Consider the following 26,343-nt stretch of genomic DNA (forward strand, 5'->3'; position numbering starts at 1 on the left):
GCGAAATGTCTCCTCTCCTACTCAGTCCTATCCCCATACAGTTAGAACAAACTGAGGGAACACAAATTTAACCCCTTGATTGCCCCCCTAGTGTTAACCCCTTCCCTACCAGTGTCATTTACACAGTAATCAGTGCATTTTTATAGCACTGATCGCTGTATAAATGTCAATGGTCCCAAAAATGTGTCAAAGGTGTCCGATCTGACCGTCGCAATATCGCTAAAAATCACAGATCACGCCATTACTAGCAAAAAAATAAATAAAAATGCCATAAATCTTTCCCATAGTTTGTAGACGCTATAACTTTTGCGCAAACCAATCAATATACTCTTATTGCTATTTTTTTTACCAAAAGTACGTAGAAGAATATATATTGACCTTCTTGATGAAGAAATTTGTTTATTTATTATAGCAAAAAGTAAAAAATATTGTTTATTTTCAAAATTGTCGTTTTTTTTTTGTGTATAGCCCAAAAAATAAAACCGCAGAATAGCTCAAATATCACCAAAAGAGAGCTCTATTTGTGGGGAAAAAAAGGACGCAAATTTTGTTTGGGTACAGTATTGCACGACCGCGCAATTACCAGTTAAAGCAACGCAGTGCTAAATTGTAAAAAGTGCTCTGGTCAGGAAGGGGGGGGGGGGGGGGGTAAAACCTTCCGGGACTGAAGTGGTTAACAAAAGCGTGTTCAAGCCCACATTTTGAAGCAAGTGTAAACAAGCCATTGACTCACCTGTGGGACATCATTTCTCACAACCGGACCACACTATAGAAGACTGCAATGTTTTAGTTCTGAAATGGAATTTCAGAACTATCCAGGAAAGGAAAAAACGTTTGAGCTAAGAATACTTCTTTTTGACACAAAAAAACAATGGCCTAAATTTAGATATTGGTTTCCTCACCCACTATACTACAGTTTTATGACCCCCTCTGTGACTGTGACCCTCCAGTCTATAGCTTTCCCTCTGTCTTATCTCACTTGCTGATAGCTTTATTACCATACTATTGATTTGTATGTGTTTGTTTTTCTTTTTCCTTTCCCTCAGATATTTTATTATTTTTTGTTTTGTTTTGTTTTAACATTTTACCTTCTGCTAAAACTTTTGTGAATCAGTACTGCTTGGACCTTGAAGAAGGGGACACACACCCCGAAAGCTCGTCCATGAAAAATGATATGTTAGTGCAAATAAAAAAAAGTATCACGGTCAGTACTCAATTTCCGCAAGATTTTGAATTGTGTCTGTGGAAATTTGTGCCCATTCAGCCAAAAGACCATTTGTGAGACCTGGTTCACAATTTGCATTCCAATTCATCCCAAAATGTATCCAGTAGGGTTGAGGTCAGGGCTTTGTGTAGGCCACTTGAGTCCCTCCACACCAAACTCATTAATGGTTTTATGGAGAATACTTTGTGTATAGGAGGGAGCTTGAACAGAAAAGGGTCTTCTCCAAACTGATGTCACAAGGGTGGAAGTAAACATTTGTCTAATATGTATTTGTATGCTGTAGCAATAATAATAATAATAAAAAAAAAAATACAGGAAACAGCACATGCTTATAACAGGAGTATATACGCACATAATATGAAGGAGTGTATTATATTATTCTTCAGTTTTCAAAAGTTCTCTGATGTCACATTAACCTTTTCCACGATGCAACACCACTAACTTATCATTAGCTTTTCACATAGTAACACCATCAATGGGAGATTGGAGAAAAAAAAAAAAAAGGATGCGTAAGCGCATTGGACAAGGGGAAGTAAAAGTGTACCTTATGACAATAGGCTCTGCAAGTCAATACACAGACATGTATATTATTAGAAGTCCGATAACATTTTATTCTATTATATATTTATCATATAATTCTCTTACATATACATTTATCTTAATATTAAACAACTGCACAGGGAAATTAAAATGTAGGATTATGGTCACTTTGATTTTAATCTCACTGCTATTTAGCTACACAGTTAGCGATCAGACAGACGATCGTAAGTGTCTACGTATTCTTTCAGTTTAAAAAAAAAAGAAGACAAAAGGTAGATTGCTTTTGTTGACCTCTCCTTCTTAAAATACTAATTGTGATATGATGCTGATCCCTTCGCTTGGAAACATGTATGCAGATTGGAAATAATGACTTGTTCCGAGTCCGTGTTTCAAATTATGACCAGAGGATTTGTTTCTGTGGTTGATTTTAAGGGTAGCTTGTTACTGGAAAAAATTGTGGAGACTGAGGTTACTAGGTAAGAGCAGGCACTACAAGATGGCAGAACAGACGAAAAAGTTTGCTAAAACACCGCTCGGTGGCCCACAAATACAGAGTAATATTTATACAGTATCAACAATTTATGCAGTGCTATCACATGAGTTTCTGCCCAGAAGGAGCTTACAATCTAATCTTATAAATCGCACATGCATATATACACATACAACAGTATTTATATTACGTAAATCTTAGGAGTTCTGAAACATGCTCCCACATCCAGTGTGCATTGTGTTATGGGATGAGCCAGGAGCTGCAGAGTAAGGGTTAACGGGCTACTGAGGCCCACTAAAGCAGAATTTTGTTAAGCCAATACTATTTACCAACACTTTGTGGTGCCTGGTATCACCTAGTATTGCCATGTTATGCAACATTTTCTAGAAAACAGGCACACTGTAAATCCTGCCATAGACTTGACCTTACTGCTACCCACTTCAGACATTTTGGATGATTTTAGGTCTGTAAGAAACCCTTAAACATATTTGTCCGCTGTAAACGAAACAGGTTCAAGTACATTGTTCCATCACTATATTTTTCTCCTAAAAAGGACGCCAATCATGATTACTTATACCTCCCACATACTTCTGTCACATAGACTAAACAGAAGCATCTGAGTGAGTAGACCATGCCTGCATGTATGACCAGCCTCTAGTGTCTCTGAATCTGTGTGCCTCAGGACCCCCTGGAAGTCATGCACCCAAATCCTAGGTGTACAATTACTTCCCTTTCCCACAATAAATTTATACTGGCAACTATCGCCATCAGTCAGATATTGAGTGTCCACATAAAGACAAGACAGTACTGTAAGTGTGCATACTGTGTATGTGTATATACACTGATCAGCCATAACATTATGACCACTGACAGGTAAAGGGAATATCTCCTTACAATGGCATCTGAAAATTGGTGGAATATATTAGGCAGCAAGTGAACATGTTGTCCATGAAGTTGATGTGGTGAAAACAGTAAAAAAAAAATGGGCATCACAGTTTGTTGTGTATGGGGCTGTGAAGCCCATGGTGACCCATGTCCACAGCCAAAAGCTTCTTCAATGGTCACATGAACATCAGAACCGGACTATGGAGCAATGGAACAAGGTGGCCTGGTCTGGTGAATCACATTTTTTTTTTACATCATGTGGATGGCCGGGTGCGTGTGCATCACTTACCTGGGGAAGAGATGGAACCAGGATGCAGTATAAGAAGGCAAACTGGTGGAGGCAATGTGATGCTTTGGATAATTTCTGCTGGGAAACCTCAGGTCCTGTCATTCATGTGGATGTTACTTTGGTGTCCATGCCTCAATGGGTCAGGTCTGTTTTAGCAAAAGGGGGCTATACTCAATATTAGGTGGGTGGTCATAATGTTATGGAAGGGTAAAATTAAAAGCAAGATTAGCGCAGGTCTGCAATACTCTACAGCATGGAATGTAGTCTTCAATACAATATTAAATGTATTAAATATATCAAATATATTCATAGTATCTTCTTGATTCATGTTTGGTGTCAAAGTTTGCTTATGCATATTTGCACATACACACACATGTTGCACTTTAATTGTTGATTGTATATTAACAAATATCACTTATAGAATTATTCATTAATCAGTTTTTATAACATATATTGATTTATTCACATATGTATTAGTCTATTTGCATGTTTGCACAGAATATAATCACACATACTAGTTTATTTTGCATATTTACACAGAAGATACTATGAATATATTTGATATATAGAATATATTTAATATATTGTATTGAAGACTACATTCCATGCTGTAGAGTATTGTGGACCTGCGCTAATCTTGCTTTTAATTTTACCCTTCCATTACTGACTCATGTCATTACCGAGAAAGCTGCGGTCCATTTGAATTTTAATTGATTGTTTTCCTCTGTCACGCTGTTAAAACTGTTTTGCATGGTCATAATGTTATGGCTGATCGGTGCAAGTATAATATAATATATATATATATATATATATATATATATATATACACACACACACACACATACATATATATACACATACATACATACATATATATATATATATTTTTTTTTTAACTAAAGTGTGCGTATACATACATACAGTGGATATAAAAAGTCTACACACCCCTGTTAAAATGTCAGGTACACACCTGCCATCATTTAAAGTGCCTCTGATTAACCCCAAATAAAGTTCAACTGTTCTAGTAGGTCTTTCCTGGCATTTTCTTAGTCGCATCCTACAACAAAAGACATGGTCCGCAGAGAGCTTCCAAAGCAGCATAGGGATCTCATTGTTAAAAAGGTATCAGTCAGGAGAAGGGTACAAAAGAATTTCAATGTATACAATGGAACACAGTCATCATCAAGTGGAGAAAATATGTCACAACAGTGACATTACCAAGAACTGGACGTCCCTCCAAAATTGATGAAGAGACGAGAAGAAAACTGGTCAGGGAGGCTGCCAAGAGGCCAACAGCAACATTAAAGGAGCTGCAGGAATATCTGGCAAGTACTGGCTGTGTGGAACATGTGACAACAATCTCCTGTATTCTCCTATGTATTCTTCATATGTCTGGGCTATGGGGTAGAGTGGGAAGACTGAAGCCTCTTCTTACGAAGAAAAACATCCAAGCCCAGCTAAACTTTGCAAAAACACATCTGAAGTCTCCCAAAAGCATGTGAGAAAATGTGTTATGATCTGATGAAACCAAGGTTGAACTTTATGGCCATAATTCCAAAAGATGTTTGGTGCAAATACAATACTGCACATCACCAAAAGAACACCATACCCACCGTGAAGCATGGTGGTGGCAGCATCATGCTTTGGGGCTGTTTTTCTTCAGCTGGAACAGGTGCCCTAGTCAAGGTAGAGGGAATTATGGACAGTTCCCAATACCAGTCAATATTGACACAAAACCTTCAGACTTCTGCTAGAAAGCTAAACATGAAGAGGAACGTCATCTTTCAGCATGACAACGACCCAAAGCATACATCCAAATCAACAAAAGAATCGCTTCACCAGAAGAAGATTAAAGATTTGGAATGGCTCAGCCAGAACCCAGACCTGAATCAGATTAAAAATCTGTGGGGTGATCTGAAGAGGGCTGTGCACAGGAGATGCCCTCGCAATCTGACAGATTTGGAGTGTTTGCAAAGAAGAGTGGCAAATATTGCCAAGTCAAGATGTGCCAAGATAGACTCATACCCAAAAAGACTAAAATCAAAAAGGTGCTTCAACAAAGTATTAGTTTAAAAGTGTGCACAATTATGCAATCATATTATTTTAGTTTTTTATTTTTACTTCCCTCCACCTAAAATATTTCAGTTTGTTGTTCAACAGTTTATAGGTTACATTAACCGGTTCCCGACCGCCTCGCGTCTTTTTACAGGGGCATAATGGCACCCCTGCGCAAAACCCCACATATATACGGGGCTCCCTTCAAGAGCCACCAGAGGCATGCCTGCTGCACGATGGGGGACCCAATGCGCGTGGCCGGCGATCGCCGCTAGCCACGCGCGACTGCGTGCATGAGAGCCAGCATGGGGATTTGTGTGTGTAAACACACAAATCCCTGTCCTGTCAGGGGAGAGGAGACATATAGTTTGTTCCTAGTAAGTAGGAAGAACAATATGTCTCCTCCCCTAGTCAGTCCTATCCCCATACAGTTAGAACACACATTTAACCCCCTGATCACCGCCATTACTAGAAAAAAAAAAAAAAAATTATATTATATTATAATATAATATATATATATATATATATATATATATATATCTCTCTATCTTAACAAAAATGCCATAAAAATACCATAAATCTTTCCCATAGTTTGTAGACGCTATGACTTTTGCGCAAACCAATCAATATATGTTTATTGCGACTTTTTTTACCAAAAATATGTGGAAGAATATATATTGGCCTAAACTGATGAAGAAATTTGTTTTTCAAAAATATTTTTGGTGACATTTATTATAGCAAAAATTAAAAAATTTTGCTTTTTTTTTTTTAAATTGTCACTCTTTTTTTGTTTATAGCGCAAAAAATAAAAACCACAGAGGTGATCAAATAGCACCAAAAGCAAGCTCTATTTGTGGGGAAAAAAAGGACACAAATTTAGTTTGGGTACAGCATTGCATTACTGCGCAATTACCTGTTAAAGCAGCGTAGTGCCAAATTGTAAAAAGTGCTCTGGTGAGGGGGGGGGGGGGGGGTAAAACCTTCCAGGGCTGAAGTGGTTAAAAGGTGAAAAAAGTTCTGAAATGATTTATCCGTCTCATTTTTTTACATCACAGAAACCTGACATTTTAACAGGGGTGTGTAGACTTTTTAGAATATATATATATATACACACATACATACACACACACACACACACACACACACACACACACACACACACACACACACACACTGTATATATGTATATACACCTATATGCCTAACCTGGCATACCCCTCCACTTAGAAAAGTCAGTGTTTTACTACAGTTCAAATCCGGGGTTCAGGGAGTGCCCAGACAGCTCTAAAATTACCTAAAAAGGTATGCAGTAAAAAAAAAAAAAGGAAGAAGCAGAGATGGCTTTATTTGTATGGCTCAAAGGAAGAAAGAAAAAACAAACACTCTTTCAGAGGCACGTTGACATATGTGGCTTTGGCTTTTACATGCATCTGCAGATGCACATGACTGTGATTATCTCTCTTTCTATAGGAACTTTAGAAATGGGTGTTAAATTAAGACCACTTTGTTGGTGGGCCAATTCTGTGAACTTATAATGAGGTGCCCCTTCCACGCTCCTTCCTTGCTAGTTATAAACTCACCGATCTGCTACTTTCTCCTCCATCACACACTTTAGTAAGCTCAAGACTGTTCTACATAACTTTGCTGTACAATGAGGTTAAACAGGATTATGCTTTGCAGAGCAATCAAAGTCAGCAGATCAGAAGGGAAATTTTAGGTCTGCAGATGAAGTGTGTTAGGGTAATCCCTTGTCTATATCTAGAAGAGTAGAGCAGATTCTTTCTCGATCCAGGGAATGAGAGCGGAAGAAGCTGTGGAGATGCTGAGAGCTGTCTGTGGGGTTAAGAGATCTGACATCCACTGTCCTTCTGTGGTTTTAGGTCAGGTTCCTTCATTGGCTTTACCTCCTCTTCTTTCTTGGGCTTAGCCTGGAGAAAGAAACAAAAATAAAAAATTAAAAAGTGAATCTTAGTACAACATCTAAGAACATCACATTTAAAGTGGTTGTAAAAGTAAAAAGTTTTTTATTTCTACTTTAAAGTGATACTAAAACACAGACTGTTTAATTTACATTGTCCCTTCTAATTCTGTATATGGATGATGGCACTGTAATTATTTTAATAAAAAAAAAAAAATCTTAGTACCTTTTTCCTAAATCGATATTCAGCTGTCACATGACCCAGCTCTTTCCCAGCCTGTCTGCAGGGAAACATAAGCAGCAGGAACTTCTAGTCCTCTGCTGCTGGTCACATGTTCCAAAAAACACACACGAAAAAAAAAAAACACACACAGCCTTTGGCAGAAAGAGCCAAAATAAATAAACAGAATTACCAAAACGGTTTTAAATTGCCATTCAAATACATATTTGAAATCAAATCTTTGTTATTTTTTGTCAAGAACATGATGTGGGTGGATTTCTGCCAGTCACATGCTGTGTCACGCCACTCCAGCCTGTGTTTTAGAATAAGGAAGAGGGAGGTGAAGCCCCTGTCAATCAAGATGTAATATCCCACCCCTATGTGTTTAGCTGGTTATTGGCCATGGAGGAGAGAGGGAAGGAGTGGGCTGTCATTTACCAGACTGTATACGCCAACATGTGTGACTCTATAGTCACATGGCTGGTCAGATGTGATAGGGAGGAAATGCTCAGCATAGAAATGCACAGTAAACTGAGCAGGTGCTGAGTTGCCACCACAGCTGCAAAACCCCTGAACTGAGGACATGAACAGAAGGTGGGGATAGAGAGCAGCAGGATCAACCAGGTTTTTTGCAGAATACAGAAAACAAATCTCATAGTGACTGAGTGAGTATGAACAGCATGTAATACAACATTTATTGATAGTTTTTTATGATGTGGGTTTAGTGAGACTTTAAAGCATTCTCTGCATTAAAGGAGAAGTCCAGCCTGGGCTCGTTTGGCTGGATTTCTCTTATGGGTCACAGGAGTGCAATCCGTTTTGCACTCCTTTGACCCATTTTCAGTGGAGAGTGGTCTGAAGTTCGCTCTCCGCTGACGACACCAAGATCAGTCCAGCCAGCGCGTCATCCGAGTAAGGAAGTCTGGATCCGCCAACTGCCTATACTGATAGGCGTCTCACCCTCTCAGCGAGCCGCTAATATGTCCGCTCCCTGCCCCTCCACAGCTCAGTGCTTCGATAATTTGTAGAGGAGCAGAACAGGAGAGATGCTGACTGACAGGCAGCAGCTCTCTGCTCGGGGAGTTGAGTGTACGGTGTGTTCGGTGGCTCGGTTCTCAGTGAAGAGGCGGCAGAGGATAGATGCACACCTAGGTAAGTATGAATCTTAAAGAAAAAAAAAAATCATTACTTCTCTTTTAAGGTAAAAAACAAAAACAAAAAAAACCACACACACACACACACACACCACTTTATAATAGTGGCTCCCCCCCCCCCCCCAGCCCCCTTAAATACTCACCTGAAACTGATCTCGGTCCAGCACTGTGCCTGTCTGCACTTCTCCCCCTCTCCTGGCTCTCACAGGCTTGGCTGAGAGGAGCGGAAGCCATTGGCTCCTGCTGCTGTCAGTCAAAACCTGTAAGCAGAGAGCAAGGGTGGGGCCGAGCCAGGCTGTGTGCCTTAATAGACACAAACAGCCCGACTTGGGATCAAGCACATACGAGTGCCCCAAAGCAAGCAGCTTCCTATAAGGCACTCACAGGGGCTGAGGAGCCAGAAGCACCGGCAGGGGACCCAAGAAGAGGAGGATCCGGCCTGCTGTGTGCAAAATTACTGCACAAAGCAGGCAAGTATTACATGTATGTTGTTTTTTTTTTTAATCCAAGCTTTACAATCACTTTAAAGTAACTAATAAATTATAAGTAAAAGATATTAAACTGCTGAAAAATAGCAAGCACCTTGAGGAACATACCCACATTCAACAGCCTGCAAGTTACTACCACTACTGCCAAATTGCAGGTATTCTGATATTCAAAGCTGCGGCACTTCTTGAGTGTGTCAGAGCTTGCATGCCCCATACTTCCTCCTGAACATTACTACTGGCCAGTTAACAAGTTCATCATAGAGATGGACCAATAGGAATGTGTAGGAGGTGGGACAGAGAGCTGGGCCACTTGAAAAAAAAAATAGTAAAATGATTTTGATATAGTACAGTGAGTGGATGTGATCTTCAGACTTGAAGTGCATTTTCCAGCACAACACTTGCGGCAGAAAAGCACATTGGGGAACACATAAAAGAGAATTTCTTACACCATCATCTTTTGGCCTTTTGGTCAGGTCGAAGCCGGCTTGCGTTTCCGGGGTCCACAGCGGGCTCATTTCAGGAAATTCGAATGGCACAGGTTCCACCAGGCCGTAATTTGCCTTAAGCTCCATTTCTGGTAACTCTGTCGGGACCTTCTGGAAATAGCTGTACAAAAGAAACATGTCATTTGTATAAAATGATAGCAAACTACAAAAACTGATAAATACAGCAATTAACAGCCCCCCCATCATAGGTACTCATATGCTAATGGGGAGAATTAATACTTCACTTTTTTTTAAGGGAAATATCACCTTCAGATCAGAATAGGGAAGCTGCAGTGCAAAAGTTTTGATCGGTCGATCAAATCAAAACATACAAAATATAAAAAAAGAGTCCATATTGAATCACTTTGAAATCTTGATGTCACCACAGTGTAGTCCAACACAAACAAGAGAGTGCCCAACCACCGTAATGTAAATGAACCCTCCACTCCCATATCCTGAATAGCCACTCCCATATCCTGTCTGTAAAAATTATTGTCGAACCAAAAATAATTGTGGGAGTGGCCATGGGGGCGAAATACGCCCCTAGCCTGGTGAATCTCTTCATGGCCAAATGGGAGGATGTCATATATGCCCACAATATACCACCATTGGTTTTGTGGGCTAGATACATAGATGACATCCTCCTTCTATGGGATGGTGAGTACCAAGCCTTCCAAGAGTTTATGTCCTCCTTGAATGTGAACCAAAGAGACATACATTTGAGTTACGAGATGAGTCAAATTGAAATTAATTTTTTAGACCTTAAAATTTCTACCAAAAGGGGATAGGTTGGTTACGTCCACTTTCTTTAAAGGCACGGACAGAAACTCATTCATCCCAGTTGACAGTTGTCACCACCGTCCCTGGCTGAGATCGGTTCCAAAGAGCCAGTATTTGAGACACAAAAGGAACTGCTCTGACCAGAGTGAATTTTTGATGCAGGCCGAAGTTCTGACCAATAGATTCTTGGAAAAAGGATACTTGAGAGAGTCCCTTCTTGAGACATTGGAAACTATCAAAGATGTTAATAGGGTTGAATTACTGGTAGAGAGAGAGCCATGTGTGAATGAGGCTTTTTCTTCTGGGGTCCCTTTTGTGACTACCTACTCTTTACAACATAACAACATTAAGCAATTAGTTTACAGACATTGGCATATCGCAAAAAATGATGGGGTACTTAATAAAGTATTACCTGATAAACCTCATGTGGTCTTTAGGGGGGCCCCCTCCATTAGGAATAGAATAGCCCCAAACATTTTAAATCAACCCACTAAAAAAATACGTTTTTTTAACCAGCTAACAGGGTTCTATCAATGCAGAAGATGCAGAGTATGTTTGTTGAGTGCATGTCCTCATAGACGGACCAACACCTTTACCTCCACTAGCACACAGAGAATATGTGATAAAACCATTCAACACTTGTGCTACGGAGGGAGTTTTGTATATGTTGCAGTGCCCTTGTGGCCTGCAATATGTAGGCCGGACAAAACGTCCTCTCCAGGTTCGTCTCAACGAACACATTACCAATATCAAAATGGGTTTTAAGAACCACTCTGTATCGAAAACATTACTCATTTGCACATAATAAGGACCCTTCCAAGACCATTTTCTTGGGTATTGATAAGTTTTGTCCCCACTGGAGGGGTAGCTCTTTAGTGAGGGAGATATACAAATTGGAAATGACTTGAATTCATAAATTAAAAACCTATGTATCCTATGGGTTAAACATTGATACTGATGTGAATGCCTTTATTGATAACTCATGAGCCTGTATGTGAACTCGATCCAAGACATCAGCATATGGTACAATAGAGGTTCCACTTTTATATTAGTATTATATCCTTAAATAAAGGGATTTTGAATATAGAGGAGGAATGGGGAAAGTAACGAAGGAAATAGGGAAGGTAAAGGGGAAATATAAGCGCTTTAATCAGTTTTAGTGGATCAAAAATTTAACTAGTCACTATATATAATTCACTCTGGATACACATATATATTTTAGATTTCTTATTCATTTGATTTATTCTATATTTAATCAATTAGATATATTTACACTATATTTTTATATATCACACATATATTTAATCACTTAAATATATTTACACTACATTTAATTTATTCTATTATATTTAATTTAATATTCTCACAATATATCACTTTATATTACACATATGTTTAATTCAATTTAGTATAGTGATATTGATTTATTATACACATTTTTTTTCCCCAAATCTATATGTAGTTATCCATCTGGTTTCTAGTTGTAAGGGGGCAATGTCAATACTGCCCCCTCGAACATGTGCGGGCACGTGCTCAAGCGCCGTGAATCGCACATTTGGATCGCAGTTGTTACACATTGTTATTCAACACAACTGCGAACCAAATGTTGTGCGATTCACGGCGCTTGAGCACATGCCCGCACATGTTCGAGGAGACATTGCCATCTTACGACTAGAAACCAGATGGATACACTGCTTAGATGCTACTAAATATCCTGGCCTGAATGAGTATACAAGTTTCAAACCTTTTTTATAATAGAAACTTTCACTAAATCATAATTTATAATTACTATAACTTTCTAGTTGGTCCCTTTTTGGGCTCCTCCTTGGCCTGATTTGGTTTTTGCATTCGGTCCCTCCCTCTTTTTCACTTCCCTCCCTCTCATTGCCATGATTATCGCTGTCCTATTGGCCCTTTTAACTTTCTTAGGCCCAACACACGTGCTAGCGCTCCCCTTTTTTCTATTTTTGTTTTCATTATATATTTTATTATATATTTTTCTTTCTCTTCATCAGTATTTTTCTCTGTTTTTTTCCCCCTTTTTTTATCTTTTCTTTCCTTTTATTTCTCCTTTTTTGCTAACATACAAGTTGGATACATTTATATATACATATATATATATAATTTGTTTATATTTTTGTTGCCTTTTTTCCGTTTATTTTTGTTTTTGCATCAACGTGCATTATGAGTTGATTTATAACATTGTGCATTCTATCACTCAGCGATTGTGCAGTTGATTGAACTGCCCGGCCTTAGGAGCACGCCTCGCATTTCCTTGTCCGATCCTCCCCCTCCCTTTTTTCCTGCCCTTGTCATCTCATTGTTATTTTTCCACATGCCTTGGTCCCCATATGGCTTTTGGCTTCCCCGATGTTTTGGGTTGGTTTTCTAAGTCACAGCCTGTGGCTGTATGGACACCCAGGGGCTGGCACATTACGATCTTTCCCCCTGACTTCTGGGTTATCCCCGCCCTTAGGTTGACCCACAGCTAAGCCACGCCCCTGCTTGGGGCCACCGTCCTCCGACGCATTCAGTGGGCGCTAGGCTCTATGGGAATTGTTGGCTCTATGCGGTGGTGAGTGCGCAGGCGCACGGGCCGCTTTCTGTCCGCTCCTGATTGGCGAACTTTAGTTGCCAATCAGGTGGGGGCTTTGAATAAGCTAGCTATTTGTCCGTTGTTGCGGACTCACCGGGATGCTGCTGAGTTAAAGTTACTGCACAGGTAAACTTGATTCTCTGGCTACCATATTATTGTCACACGCAGTTATAATTGATCACAGCAACATTTACTACTATGTCTATTTACTGGGGGTTTTCTGTTTATGTCCAATAGACTCATGCACCGTAATGTCTATTTACTGGGGGTTTTCTGTTTATGTCCAATAGACTCATGCACCGTAACTGGTGTGGATACTTTGTGCACCTACCCCAGTTTTTGCTTCAACTTGCAGTTATTACACTGCTTCTGATCACCTTTTTACTGCTGGGCTTGTCTCCCAATTTCCTTCTGGAGGTAGGATTTTTTTAACTAAACCTTTTCAATAATTCTTGTTGCATAACAAAAACCATTTGAATTATTGGTAAACTACAATTGTTTCTCTATTTTTCATCCAGTGGAGCTAGTCTACGTACCAACTTATTTGTCCAATATGATCAATTACTATTGATCTTTTTAGCGTCCCGGTTACTTGTTAGTATACCTTGTATTTGGTGAGTATTTAGGATTGTTTTTCCTTTTTATTATTGATAGTTGAGCTTTTTATAGCCTTACACTTATGTATTTTTACAGCTATTTCCAAGGTTCATTTTATCAAGCCCCCTGCAGCCACACTATAGGCAGTGAAGGACGACCTTTCCCCTCACATTGGATGTTGTCCATCTTGCCCTATTGGGCCCCGTGGGTAGGTTGTGATGATGCGTGATTGATGTTATGTCCCTCAGACTGCTTTCCATCTTGTTGGTTGGGATTAATTGGATGGGGGAGACCGCACTTGTCTGATCGCTCTACGGTCGCTTAGTGATATGCACAGTTTTATTTGTTATTTACAATTTGTTATACTAATAAAATATTCTTTTTTCTGTAGAACTACAACCTATCATATCCCCTGAGGAAGCCAATGTTTTGGCAAAACTAGTAGGGATATTTCAACTATTTCCATCAGCTGGTTGTAATGATCTGTCTATGCTCCATTTTTGTACCCTGTATGAATTGTACTTTTAACTTTTTGTAATAAATTTAATTATTTTTATAAAATTGTATTGCTGAATTTTTGGCACCGTAATAATCCCACACACTCAGCTCTTTACTCTAATGTGTGCCCAGGCAGCTGCCAATCAATGCCCAGGCAGCTGCCAATCAGTGCCCACACACAATGCCTACCACCACCACACCTATCAGTGCCACCTATCAGTGCCACGTATCAGTGCCACTCATAAGAACCCATCTTTGCAGCCTTTCAGTGGCCATCAGTGCCCACCAGTGCCACCCATGAGTGCCCATTAGTGCCGCCTATCAATGCCCATCAGTGCTGCATATCAGTGCCACCCATCAGTGCCGCCTACCAGTGCCTATCAGTGCCGCATGTCAGTGCCCGCTCATTGGTGCCGCCTTATCAGTGCCCGTCATTGAAAGAGAAAACTTCCTTATTTACAAAATTTTTTTAACAGAAACAAAAGCAAAACTTTTATTTTTTTTCAAACTTTTCGGGTTTTTTTTATTTGTTTCGCAAAAAATAAAAACCGCAGAGGTGATCAAATATCACCAAAAGAAAGCTCTATTTGTAGGAACAAAATGATAAAAAATTTAGTTTGTGTACAGTGATGGATCACCGCGCAATTGTCATTCAAACTGCGACAGCACTGAAAGCTGAAAATTGGTCTGGGCAGGAAGGTGTATAAGTGCCTGTATTGAAGTGGTTAAGCAAACTACAAAACAACAAAGGAGAGGGCGCACCGGCCTAGTGCTTTACCATAAAATCAATTTTATTAGGAGATACATAACCATTGAATACTCACAAACTTATGTCATGCACAGCATAACTAGAGATGCAGATGAGAACGCCTCGAAATCCCCATAGGGAAGACCTTATAGCGTTTCAAGATGGTTAACACGTTTAAAGGGTCAAGCCAGTGGCTCTGAGGAAAGGGACTAGACCTTTGAAATGTGTTTGCCATCTTTAGATGCTATGAGGTCTTCCCTATGGCAATTTGGAGGCGTTTTCATCTGTATCTCGAAGATATGCTTGTGTATGACATGCGTTTGTGAGTATTCACTTTGGTATTTATTTCTTTATAAAAATTGATTTATGGTAATGTACTAGGTCGGTGTGCTCTCTCCTTTGCTGTTTTGTAATATTCTCCGGTAACCAGACAACTATACTGAGCCAGCTTGAAAATCTGTTTCTGTCTATGAAGAACCAAAATTCAGAATTAACCATCATCCATCCAGATTCCTCTTGCACAATAAATTGAAGTCCCGATGAAGGAGGATTTGTGTATAACCCCTGAAACGCGCTGGCTGTCATCGCTTGATAAAACGCTTTTAACAATAAAAACAAACAAAATAAACATTTCTATTTGGACTAGCCATGGCAGGCTTGGTGCTCTCATCCTTTCACACAAGTTGAATGGGCAGGTACCAATGTCTAATGCCGCGTACACATGGTCGGATTTTCCGACGGGAAATGTTGGATGTGAGCTTGTTGTCGGAAAGTCCGACTGTGTGTATGCTCCATCGAACATTTGCTGTAGGACTTTCCGACAACAAAGTTTTGTTGGCGGGAAATCTGAGAACCTGCTAACAAAACTTTGTTGTCGGAAAGTCTGATCATGTGGACACAAGTCCATCGCACAAAAGTTCACGCATGCTTGGAATCAAGCAGAAGGAGCCGCACTGGCTATTGAACTTCTTTTCTCGGCTCGTTCCCATGTTCGTAAATGTTGGCCAACATTTGTGTGACCATGTGTATGCAAGACAAGTTTGAGCCAACAACCTTCCACGGTTTTGTTGGCGGAAAGTCCAATCATGTGTACACAGCATTAGTTTACATAAGGGAGGATAAGACACAGGGAGGCTTACGCAATGATTTAGTATGAAGGTTAGACTCAAGGTTATAGATAGAGTTAGTTTCAGAGATATTAGGGTTACAGGGAGTGTTAGGCTGGGTTCACTCATATGGAGCCGTGGGTTCATGCCTGGGGTCCGGTGCCTCCCTGTTCACCAGTTCAGGTGCAAATCAGACTCGATTTTTGCCTGAATTCGCACCTGAATCTGACCCCAGAGATGCACAGTACCCTTTTTAAATGCATACCTCGGCCGTCCCGGACATGTGTAAAGCGGCTCCTTTGATAGCCCGGTCACACTCGCCTGTCATGCAAATTGGATGCGGGGAAACCCACATCCAATTTGCATATGTGTGAAACCAGCCTTAGTGTTATAATAAAGGCTAATTTGGAGGATACAGGGAAAGTTAGTGTTAGGGTTATAACAAAGGTTAATCCAGGTGTTACAGACAGGGTTAGGGGGCCTTAGGGTAGGTCCCATAAATACAAATTTCAGCAAAAGAACTGCAACTCACATGAATCCATTCTCCCGTTGGCACTTCTCTAGCGTATTCTTCACCTGTGTCCCCAGCTTCCTAAAGAACAAATGTCCTGAGGGTTTGGCTGTGGTTCCGGGACCCTTTGTCTGCCCATATTCCTTACACAAAACTTCTGCTTTACCATAAACTGCACAAAAGAAGAAAAAGTACCCATAAGTAAACTCTGCTTACAGCTTCCTCTTTAAAGTGGAACTCTGGGCAAAAAAAAAAAAAAATGACACATGATGCAGTCGGGGGAGGGTCAGGGGATTTACTAAAACTGGAAACCAATCAGCTTTCCTCAAGCAAAATATTCCTCAAGCACTGGAGGTCTTCAACACAGGTAAGATCTGCAGCGTTGGCTGCAGTACAGGTAAGTATTATTTTACTGAATTCATTTTCCTTACAGGCAGGGCTGTTTTTCGTCTTTTTGTTTATTTTATTTTAGCGAAAAAATAAATAAATATCACTTATAAACAAAAAAAAAAAAAAGTGTGTGACCGCCACTTACTGGTAAGCCACAGTACTGCAGCATCCATCACATAATTTCCACTTTTGCAACCAAACTGAGATAAAAAGCTTTATTTGTTACAAATTTCCCTTCACATAACTTCAATACTTAAAAATTGCTGCTTTTTTTACTTGCTTAAAAAAAAAAAATCTTACCTAATTTTCCCTTTCTATGAGATGTTAAGGCGAGGATGGGGAAGTTATGCTTGCCATGATATACACTGTCTGTACTTTGCTGGTAGATACCAGTTGCAAGCTAGATGCGCACACAGTCTGTCCTAAGAAAGGGATAGAGATCTTAAGACTTGAGTGCTACATCGTATGTGAATGCACTTTAAAGTGATATTAAAGGCTATAATGTTTATTTTTTTTAAATAAACATATTTCATATTTACCTGCTCTGTGCTGTGGTTTTACAAAGAGCAACCCCACTCCTCCTCTTCTTGGGTCTCCTGCGGGCGTCCTGGCCCTTCCCTTCTGCCAAGTGCCCCCAGAGCAAGCAGCTTGCAATGAGGGCACCGAGGGCGGCAAGCTCCCGAGTCGCTGCTCTGTGTGTCCATTCACGTACAGAGCTGCGGATCGGCCCCACCCCCTCTCTCCTCATTGGCTTACTGGCTGTGATTGACAGCAGCGGAAGCCAATGAGGAGGCTTGCGTGCACATCACTGGATCCCAATGGATCATGATGGGGCTCAGGTATGTATTGGGGGGCTGCTGCAAAAAAGGTTTTTTGCATTCATGCATAGAATGCATGAAGTTTAAAAAAAAAAAAAACCTTAAGCCTTTAGAAACATTTTAAAAAGAATCCCTAAATATGTCCCTGCATTGCAAGCTATTCTAAACAATAGAACAGTCCTGTGTATACATTTTCAACTGGTGCATATACTTCCTATTTCTTTGTGTCTACACCCTCTCCTCCATAGTATTAATGAAAGGAGCCATGGTGTCACAGAGGCTGGACCTCAAACATGCCTGCCTTTGTTGCCCTCCATGGGGGCTGATGGGATAAGTAGTTTACATTATATAAATGTTTGTCCTTTCTTTTCAGCTCACAGGAATTGACAAGAACACTGCATTTCTAGCAAGAACAACGATTATTTTCTGAGCTTGCGGCAAAGCTGCAAATGTTCTTAGCCTGGAAAATGAAAACAAATGCAGTCTCCCCATCTAAAGATGGTAAGCTGTGATATATTACATTTCTGGTTTTAGTTTAGATAAACTTTAAAGAAAAAAAAAAAAAAAAAAAACTAGGGCTCCGGAAGCAAGGGCTGAGGGAAGACAGACACACAAGAGTGGGGATGGACTGCACCAGAGGCAAAGGAAGCACCCATTCCAGCCACTGTGCTGCAGGGGAGCATGGCTGAGACTGGGGCCTCTACTGCCTCCGCATTGCTAGGAGATCACCTATACTGTGCTGTAGTGTAAAAAAACTGAAATACATTTTCCCAGCACTGTACATCACTTTATAATGTGGGTGTCCTCTACTCCATCAAACACAGCCAATATAGAGAATGCAAAGTCTGAATACTCACGTTTTTCAGCTTCCTGTAGGGATCTGATTGCCTCTCCACACTTGTCACTGGACAGCAATGTCTGACCATGATAGCAGTAAGCCTACAAAGGGATTTAAATTCATAAGGTCACAAAATTTGGAGCTCCCTTTTCACATATACAGCATATCTTTAACACCAGTTCCACTAAATAAAAAAAATAATATAAATATAAATATATATATATATATATATATATATATATATATATATATATATATATATATATATATACACATACACACATACACACATACATACACACACACACACACACTAATTAAAATAAAATTGTAGTTTATTTTATTTATATATATCTTTAATGTTCCCATTAGGTCCTGAAACTACTAATAATATCCATCAGATTTCCAAACTTTTTTACTCAAATCTATTTTTATCGAACAAATTCAAATATCTTTGAAGATGCCTCTCTAGGATGGCTAGCCTGGTGTCAACAAACTTTCAGTTTTATTACCTGGCCATACAATTGCTATCCAAACATGACTGGCTCCAGCCAACAAAAGTAAATACCTGTACAGCTACAGAAAAGGCGACTGAGTCCCTACATAATTCAGTACATCGTCAAACAGTGGGTAGCTTACAAGGCACTGCTCTGATAAAAACAAACTAAATTTGCTTCGATGGGTCAACAAAAAAATTTGTGGGAGTGATTGATTCGCCTTCCTAATAACGGATATGGGGCAACCCATCTCTCCCCGAGTTTCTGCCAATCCTTACTTCAGAGTCCTGGTCCTCTTTGGGTGTTAAATTTATCCATCAGCTTTTTATGGACACAACACTAATGACAGGCTAAATTTCCAAAACATATAACTTTAGCTCACCACACATAACTCTACCAGATTTGTTTTCTAACTTCTCCCTGGGTCCCCGCTGGTGGTAGAGATTTCTCCTTACTTACAGTGTATCGTCACATATGGCGACCCATCACATTTGGCCACCCGCTTATGTACGCATGTGCAACGCCGCCATATGCGTTCCAACACTTTTATGACAAAACAGTATGTGGCTCCACCCCTGAGTCCAGGTTCAAGCCCCACCATCCAAGTGGACATAGAGAGAGAATATAATTATGCCGAGCTAAGCGAGGCCGTGCCCGAAACGTGGCGAGTGAAGCGAGTCCGCGAGGGGCCCTGTTGCAAAGTGGTGTCTTACAATCAATAATTATACAGAAGTTTCACTGAAGTTGCTCTGTATTGTCCTAAAAACTTTTGGAACGCATATGGGTAAGTTACGCATGCGCAGTGCGTAATTGGTCAGTGGAACATCACTTCCGTAGCAAAATGTGATGGGTAGCCGAATGTGACGAAACAACTGCTCTGCCTAATTGACAGGAAGTGGAGAGATTTTCACTCACTTCCTGTTCTGTCTGACACCCGCCAGAGAGAGAAATCTCTGAAATGGAGACAAGGACAGCTATAAAAACCAACATTTAAACTACGCTCTGTATTCTACCCAAAACTAAATATTGGAATTAAACACCCCAATATGCACACCATACTGTATTATTATCCATATTTAATATCATAATTTGACAATACAACTGATAACTACAGAAAATTGATGGGTATTTTGAAGACGGTTAGTGGAAAGGACCAGCCTCAAATTCTGATACTTACATAGGCCATATAAAAGCACATTTTCAGCTGGGTGTAGCTCCTCCACTTGGCTATATAAACTGGATCCAGGGTAGTGAGTGTGTGGTCTGCAACCAATATAAAAGAATAAAAAAAAAAAAAAAAGGATTACACACATACAGTACCACATCACTTGCTGCATTGCCTGCTACAATACAAACGTTTATTGTGTAACCTCTACTATATTAGCGACATCTAATCCAAATTTGACTGCCAAGGTAGAGGCAGGAGTGGCACCCACCACTGGCACTGTTCTAAGGGGAGGTTTGGTGAAAGCCCCTCCTTCCACTGTATCGCTTGATCATGACCTGCGCTATGAAAGACTGAGCTATCAAATGGTCAGCTTAGCCCCGCATATTACACTTAGAGCATCTCTCTTTTGATGTAATTAGGGGAGCTCCGCTGTCGGTGTAACAGCCACTGTATACCAAGAGCGATAAACACCTACATTACATCGATCAAAGTGACAGCAGAGCTCCACCCATTACACTGGGGGAGTTGCTCCTCCTATATAATCTGCAGTGCTGGAATGTCAGAATGAATGTTATTTGTTTCTGTGTATTTTAACAACATTTTAGCCCCTTACTATCCCTTATATGTATTTAATTTTTTATCTTATTATACGCTTAGCTAATTTTATTTTCAGATTTTTTTTCTTAATTTAGTGTCTTGCAAAGGGGCAAAAACATTGTATAAAGGTTGCACTCTTGTTGAGTTTTAAACTATTTTAGTTCACAAGCAAATTATCACAAAATCACACTGGATTACCAACCCTTGGGCTGGTGGAAAGTGGCTGTTGTTTTTATACCCTGCACTGATCCAGCCCCTGTACATGCAGAAGTACAAGCGCCGTCTACCTCAGCTGAAGGGAAGGGCCATGTCGGCACTCTTTACCATTTTCGTTTTGGGTGCTAGAGACCCTTGTCCTAGCACTTTACCAGAGTATATCTCAATTTCCGAGAAAAAAAAAAAAAGTTATAATATGTAGAAAGAAAAACAGAACTCCAGTCAAGCAGGTAAATACATTGCTGAAATATCGCTGATTCATTGTCCGAAGAGCTTGCAAAACCTGCAGTGTAACAGAGGTATGCAAATATATACAGCAAATAAAAGTACCTCAACCTGCCTTTATGATAAGCTTCCATAAATCCTTAGAAGACTTGGAGAGGAAAGGGAAGCACAGCAAACCAATCAGACTTCATGGCATTGCAAAATGCTGTCTTATCTACAACTGAAAGCTTTTCAACAGGGGAAAACAAAGTGACCCCTTTGATGCATTAATGATCCTTTATTGTCCAATTAGCAGGCTGAGAATAAAGCCCCGTACACATGGGCTGAATGTCGGGAGACATTGGCCGGTTCAATAAAAAACATCCAACGGGGCGTGGCTTAGCAATGGCCGAGTGAGGAGGTGTTTTTGGAGAGCTCCTGGTCAACCCTTCTCCCAACCGCTCAATATGCGGTTTAATTACATGAAAGTGAGGTATGATAGCATCTAAGAGGTACAGAACAAGAGCATCGGTCAGCGGGAGCCAGACACCGTCATCCCGGAACGGGATCCGGAGATATTTCCGAGACTCACAACACAGATCACCGGGCGCCATTCCAACAGCGCTGCGGGGCCTACATCGGACAGACACACCGGACTTACCTGCCTCTCTGGCCCCGTCTACTGCCTCAGAGGACTTCTCAACATCACCGGCTATATTCTGGTCCGTGATGGCGAGCGCTTATTAAAATCAGAGCGTTCTACCGGACGACCTCCGCGCCATTTTACAGTCCCTTCCCACGAAGGCGGACATTGAGGCGCTCCCATCCAAAATGGACATTGAAACCCTAATACTCCGGGTGGAAGAAGCACACACCAGAGATATCCAAGAGGTCAGAGCCGAGCTGCAAACGATCTCAGACCGGGTGGGGGTGGGAGAGGCCTCAATTTCCTGTCTTGCACAGAGAGTCACAGAACTGGAGCAAGCCCGAGAATCCCACGCGGCCACGGCGGTGGAGCTGCAGCTTCATTTGGAGGACTTGGAGGACCGCGGCCGCCGCAATAATCTGCGGCTGCGAGGCCTCCCTGAGGCAACAGGAACGGAGGATCTGGAGGAGACGGTGGTTGCGATCTTCTGGAAAGTCTTGGAAGCACCCCCGCCTTCCATAGAGCTAGATCGGGTCCATAGAACCCTGGGGCCTCGCTCACCAGACCCGGGGAGAACCCGTGACGTATTATGCAGGATCCACCGCTATGCCCTAAAGGAACTGATACTTCGGAAGGCATGGGAGCATGGGGAAGTGGATTTCGATGGAGCTGCAATCAAGATACTACCAGACTTATCCAGGGCCACCCTACAGAGAAGAGCGATGCTGAGACCTATTCTGGAGTTATCCAGGAGACAAGGATGCACGTATCGATGGGGTTATCCTCTGGCGGTAACCTTCAGAAACGGCAATGCCTCATTTACTCTGCGTACACAGGCAGAGCTACCAGCCTTCTTTACATTTATCGGTGTGGAACCGATCCCGGTCCCTAATTGGCTTGCATTGGTCCCGCGTTCAACGGGCCGCTCGGGTCCTTCTACTCAGCGGGCTTATCAACCCCCCCGCCAGCAGCGATCGAGAAGGAGACAGCGGACCCCCTCGGCTGAGGGGCCACGTGAGTCATGACTTTTCTATGCTTTAGCAAACCTGGAGGATGCCTGATCGAGTTTAGCTCAAGTTGCCTTAGAGATTAATACTGTCTCATTGATCCCGCTTGCCGCCCTGTGGAAACAACACATGGGGCCTCCACCTCCTAAATGAAAAGCAAGAACTGGCCCAAAAAAGAGGATATACTACTCCACCTAAACACAGCTTCTCATCTCCAGTGTCTGCCGGCACCTAGAGGACGGAGCGGGACGCGGAACTGGGCAAAAATTCAGAGACACCCACACCTAGCTTCCTAGGTACGTGAACCCGATTCGGAACTCATGTTGCTGAGATGGCCCATGTTAAAGAACACCCCGGTAACAGATAATCGATCCCAGAAATACCTGTCCTGTTCCTTTGCGGGAGAGGAGAGGGGGATTTCGCCTAATCTCTCCCACACTCCTGGAGACATTCAATGACATTACAGGTTATGGCTTGCAAGTAATGTTATCTCATCACAGGGGAATAGATTGAAGATGAGATAAGGATAAGCTCTCTGATTTAACTGATGTATATTGAGGTGGGTACGAACAGCAATGTCACAACGGTTAGTAATGTTTCACTAGCGGTGCCGGGCCCTCCCCGCTCCCCCCCCCCGATTTTTCAGATCATCCTGGAAGGTGGGAGGGATACCATTTGTCCCCAGGACTTGAAATCCTTCATAGACCCATTATCAAACGGAGACAGGGGAGAGTGTGTCCTTACAGCCCCCCCCCCGCCTTCTGTCCAGGTCCTGAGTTTTGCGGAGCGGGGCTCTGGCTTGAGGGGGACGAAGGGGATGAGCCATGTAGTGCGGGCAGACAGGTGGAGATCACGTGATGAAATTTGGAGGACATGGAGCCGGAGGAGATGAGGGAAGCTGGGGCCAGTACACTGGAGAATTACCATCTTCTCAGGCTCGTGAACCCTTGGGGACGGGGGGCAGGCTTGCCCTCCTCCAGATCTAGGACCTGAAGCAGGTCGGCACTAGGGCAAAGTGGGAGGTTGGATGGCATGGGTTTAGTTGATCAGGACCAGGTTCAAAGATTGCTTAGCATGCATACATGATTAGAGGGTTCTGCTGTACATTAGACCTCTGTCTGAAGTTTATTTGTTTTCTCACTAAACATATATGTTTCAACTGTGACCTTGAACCGTTAATATTTTTGACAAGTTATGTTTCAATGCGGAATGGGAGTGGGGGAGCCGGAGACCTCGTCGCCGGTTGTTTCTTTCCACGCCTCCACGTAGGCCTGCGCTCGACTACTAGTCTCCTACTAGTGAGCGTTCTAGCACCCCAGTGCTACATATTTAGATTACTTCTCTTTTCTTTCTTATTTCTCCTCTTTTCTTTCTTGTCTTCTATTCCCTCCCCTCTTCCCCTCTCTCCCTTCTCTCTTATCCCCATCCTACCCCCCCCCTCTATAGCTGACCCCTACTCTGAGTAATTTATTCACACGGAGGGGCCATGGAGGCAGTGATCGTGTTGTCCTTAAATGCGAAAGGCCTGAATGTGCCAGAAAAGCGTCGCATGCTGCTGAATGATCTCCAGCGTCACAAGGCCAATTTGGCATTTATACAGGAGACCCATTTCAAAGAAGGTAATCTCCCAATACTGAGGAGCAGATGCTACCCAATGGTATACCACTCTATGTATGGGGCTGTTAAGTCTCAGGGTGTGTCTATACTGATCTCACGCTCTGTTCCTTGGAAGTGCACAGAGGTGAAGACTGACCCGGAGGGCAGATATTTGTTCCTCAGAGGAGATATAGGGGGTGTAGAGGTGACGCTGGCAAACATTTATGCACCCAACAGCCAACAAGATCAGTTTATAGCTAGGACCCTTGAGGTTTTAGAGAGGTTCACTAAAGGCCAATTGATTCTTGGGGGGGATTTTAATGTTCCACTGATCCCTACTGAGGACACTTCCTCCGGACACTCTTCGATTACACCAGCAGTAAGGAAACGTATAGCCCGCTCTCTACACAAGACACAACTGATTGACGTGTGGAGACTTCTCCATCCGTCAGAACGGGATTATACCTTTTACTCTAATCCACATAAACAATATTCTAGGATTGATTACTTCCTAGTCCCTCATGCCCAACTGCACGCCATCCGTAGTTCCTCGATTGCTTCTATTACATGGTCTGACCATGCCCCGGTTCTAATGACATATGCCTTAACTGATAGCCTCACCTCTAGAACGAGGACCTGGAGACTGAATGAAAGTCTATTACAGGACGAAGAGATCCACAAAGAGGTAGTTAGGGAACTGGAATTTTATTTTCAGACTAACGACACCCCTGACGGTGACCCGGGTATTGTGTGGGAAGCCCACAAGGCTGTGTTGCGAGGTGTTCTAATTAAACATGGGGCACGTATTAAGAGGCAAAGTTCGGCACAACTGACGTCACTATTAGAAGATTTGCATAGGACTGAGGCCAAACACAAACATGCTCGGACTCCTGCGGGGGAAGCGGAACTACTACTCCTGCGAGCCAAAATTACAGACATAATGCAATATCGCGCTAAAGCGGCGATACAAGTATGTAGACGGGTGGCATATGAATCGGGAAATAAGTGCGGCAGAACTCTCGCCAACTCACTGAAGGAACAAGTCTTGGCAAGTTACATCCCGCACATTAGAAAGCCCTCAGGCCATAAAATTACACTCCCCAAAAGCATTGCACGAGAATTTAAAGATTTTTATGCCTCCCTTTATAACATACAGAAACCAGCCCCCATACGCTCTCAAATTGAGGACTATTTGTCCAAATCTGGACTACCTAAACTATCAGCTGAGACCAGCGCCTTGCTGGAGGACCCCATCTCCATAGATGAAATCAAAATGGCGGTAGGTACCATAAAACTAGGGAAAGCTCCGGGCCCAGACGGGTTTACTGCCCAATATTACAAGCTCATGTTGCCATACCTTGGAGAACACCTACACAAATTTTTCAACTCCTTGGGCTCGGGAGGGAGAATCCCTCGTGACACTCTATCAGCGCACATTACGGTGATACCCAAGGAGGGGAAAGATGCTACTGCATGCGGGAGCTACAGGCCTATTTCACTACTCAATGTAGATCTAAAGATTTTCACTAAAATAATAGCCACCAGAATTCAACAACATATTCCGTCCTTAATTCACCAAGACCAAGTAGGGTTTGTCCCAACTAGAGAGGCTAGGGACAACACAATCAGAGTCCTTAACTTATTACACATAGTCAATAAAAATAAGACCCCCTGTATATTTTTAAGCACGGACGCAGAGAAGGCCTTTGACAGGGTGGATTGGAAATTTATGACTTCGGTCTTGGATCATGTGGGACTGGGCGAGAGAATGCTAAATTGGA

General features: G+C 41.8%; 1 protein-coding gene across 2 annotated transcripts in view; it reads right to left on the reverse strand.

Moving 5' to 3' along the window:
- Positions 1-6,809: 6,809 nt before the first annotated feature.
- Positions 6,810-26,343, reverse strand: part of BROX (BRO1 domain and CAAX motif containing) — a 50,380-nt gene continuing 30,846 nt past the window's right edge. For both annotated transcript variants that reach the window (XM_073628342.1, XM_073628344.1), the window contains exons 9-13: positions 20,306-20,391; positions 18,651-18,732; positions 16,607-16,757; positions 9,711-9,870; positions 6,810-7,412 (exon numbers count right to left, since the gene is read on the reverse strand). In XM_073628342.1, coding sequence (XP_073484443.1) covers positions 7,326-7,412; positions 9,711-9,870; positions 16,607-16,757; positions 18,651-18,732; positions 20,306-20,391 — 566 coding nt within the window. In that variant the 3' untranslated portion in view covers positions 6,810-7,325. The remainder of the gene's footprint in view (positions 7,413-9,710; positions 9,871-16,606; positions 16,758-18,650; positions 18,733-20,305; positions 20,392-26,343) is intronic.

This window comes from Aquarana catesbeiana, linkage group LG04 (genome assembly GCF_042186555.1).
Source record: "Aquarana catesbeiana isolate 2022-GZ linkage group LG04, ASM4218655v1, whole genome shotgun sequence".
Lineage (NCBI taxonomy): Eukaryota > Metazoa > Chordata > Amphibia > Anura > Ranidae > Aquarana > Aquarana catesbeiana.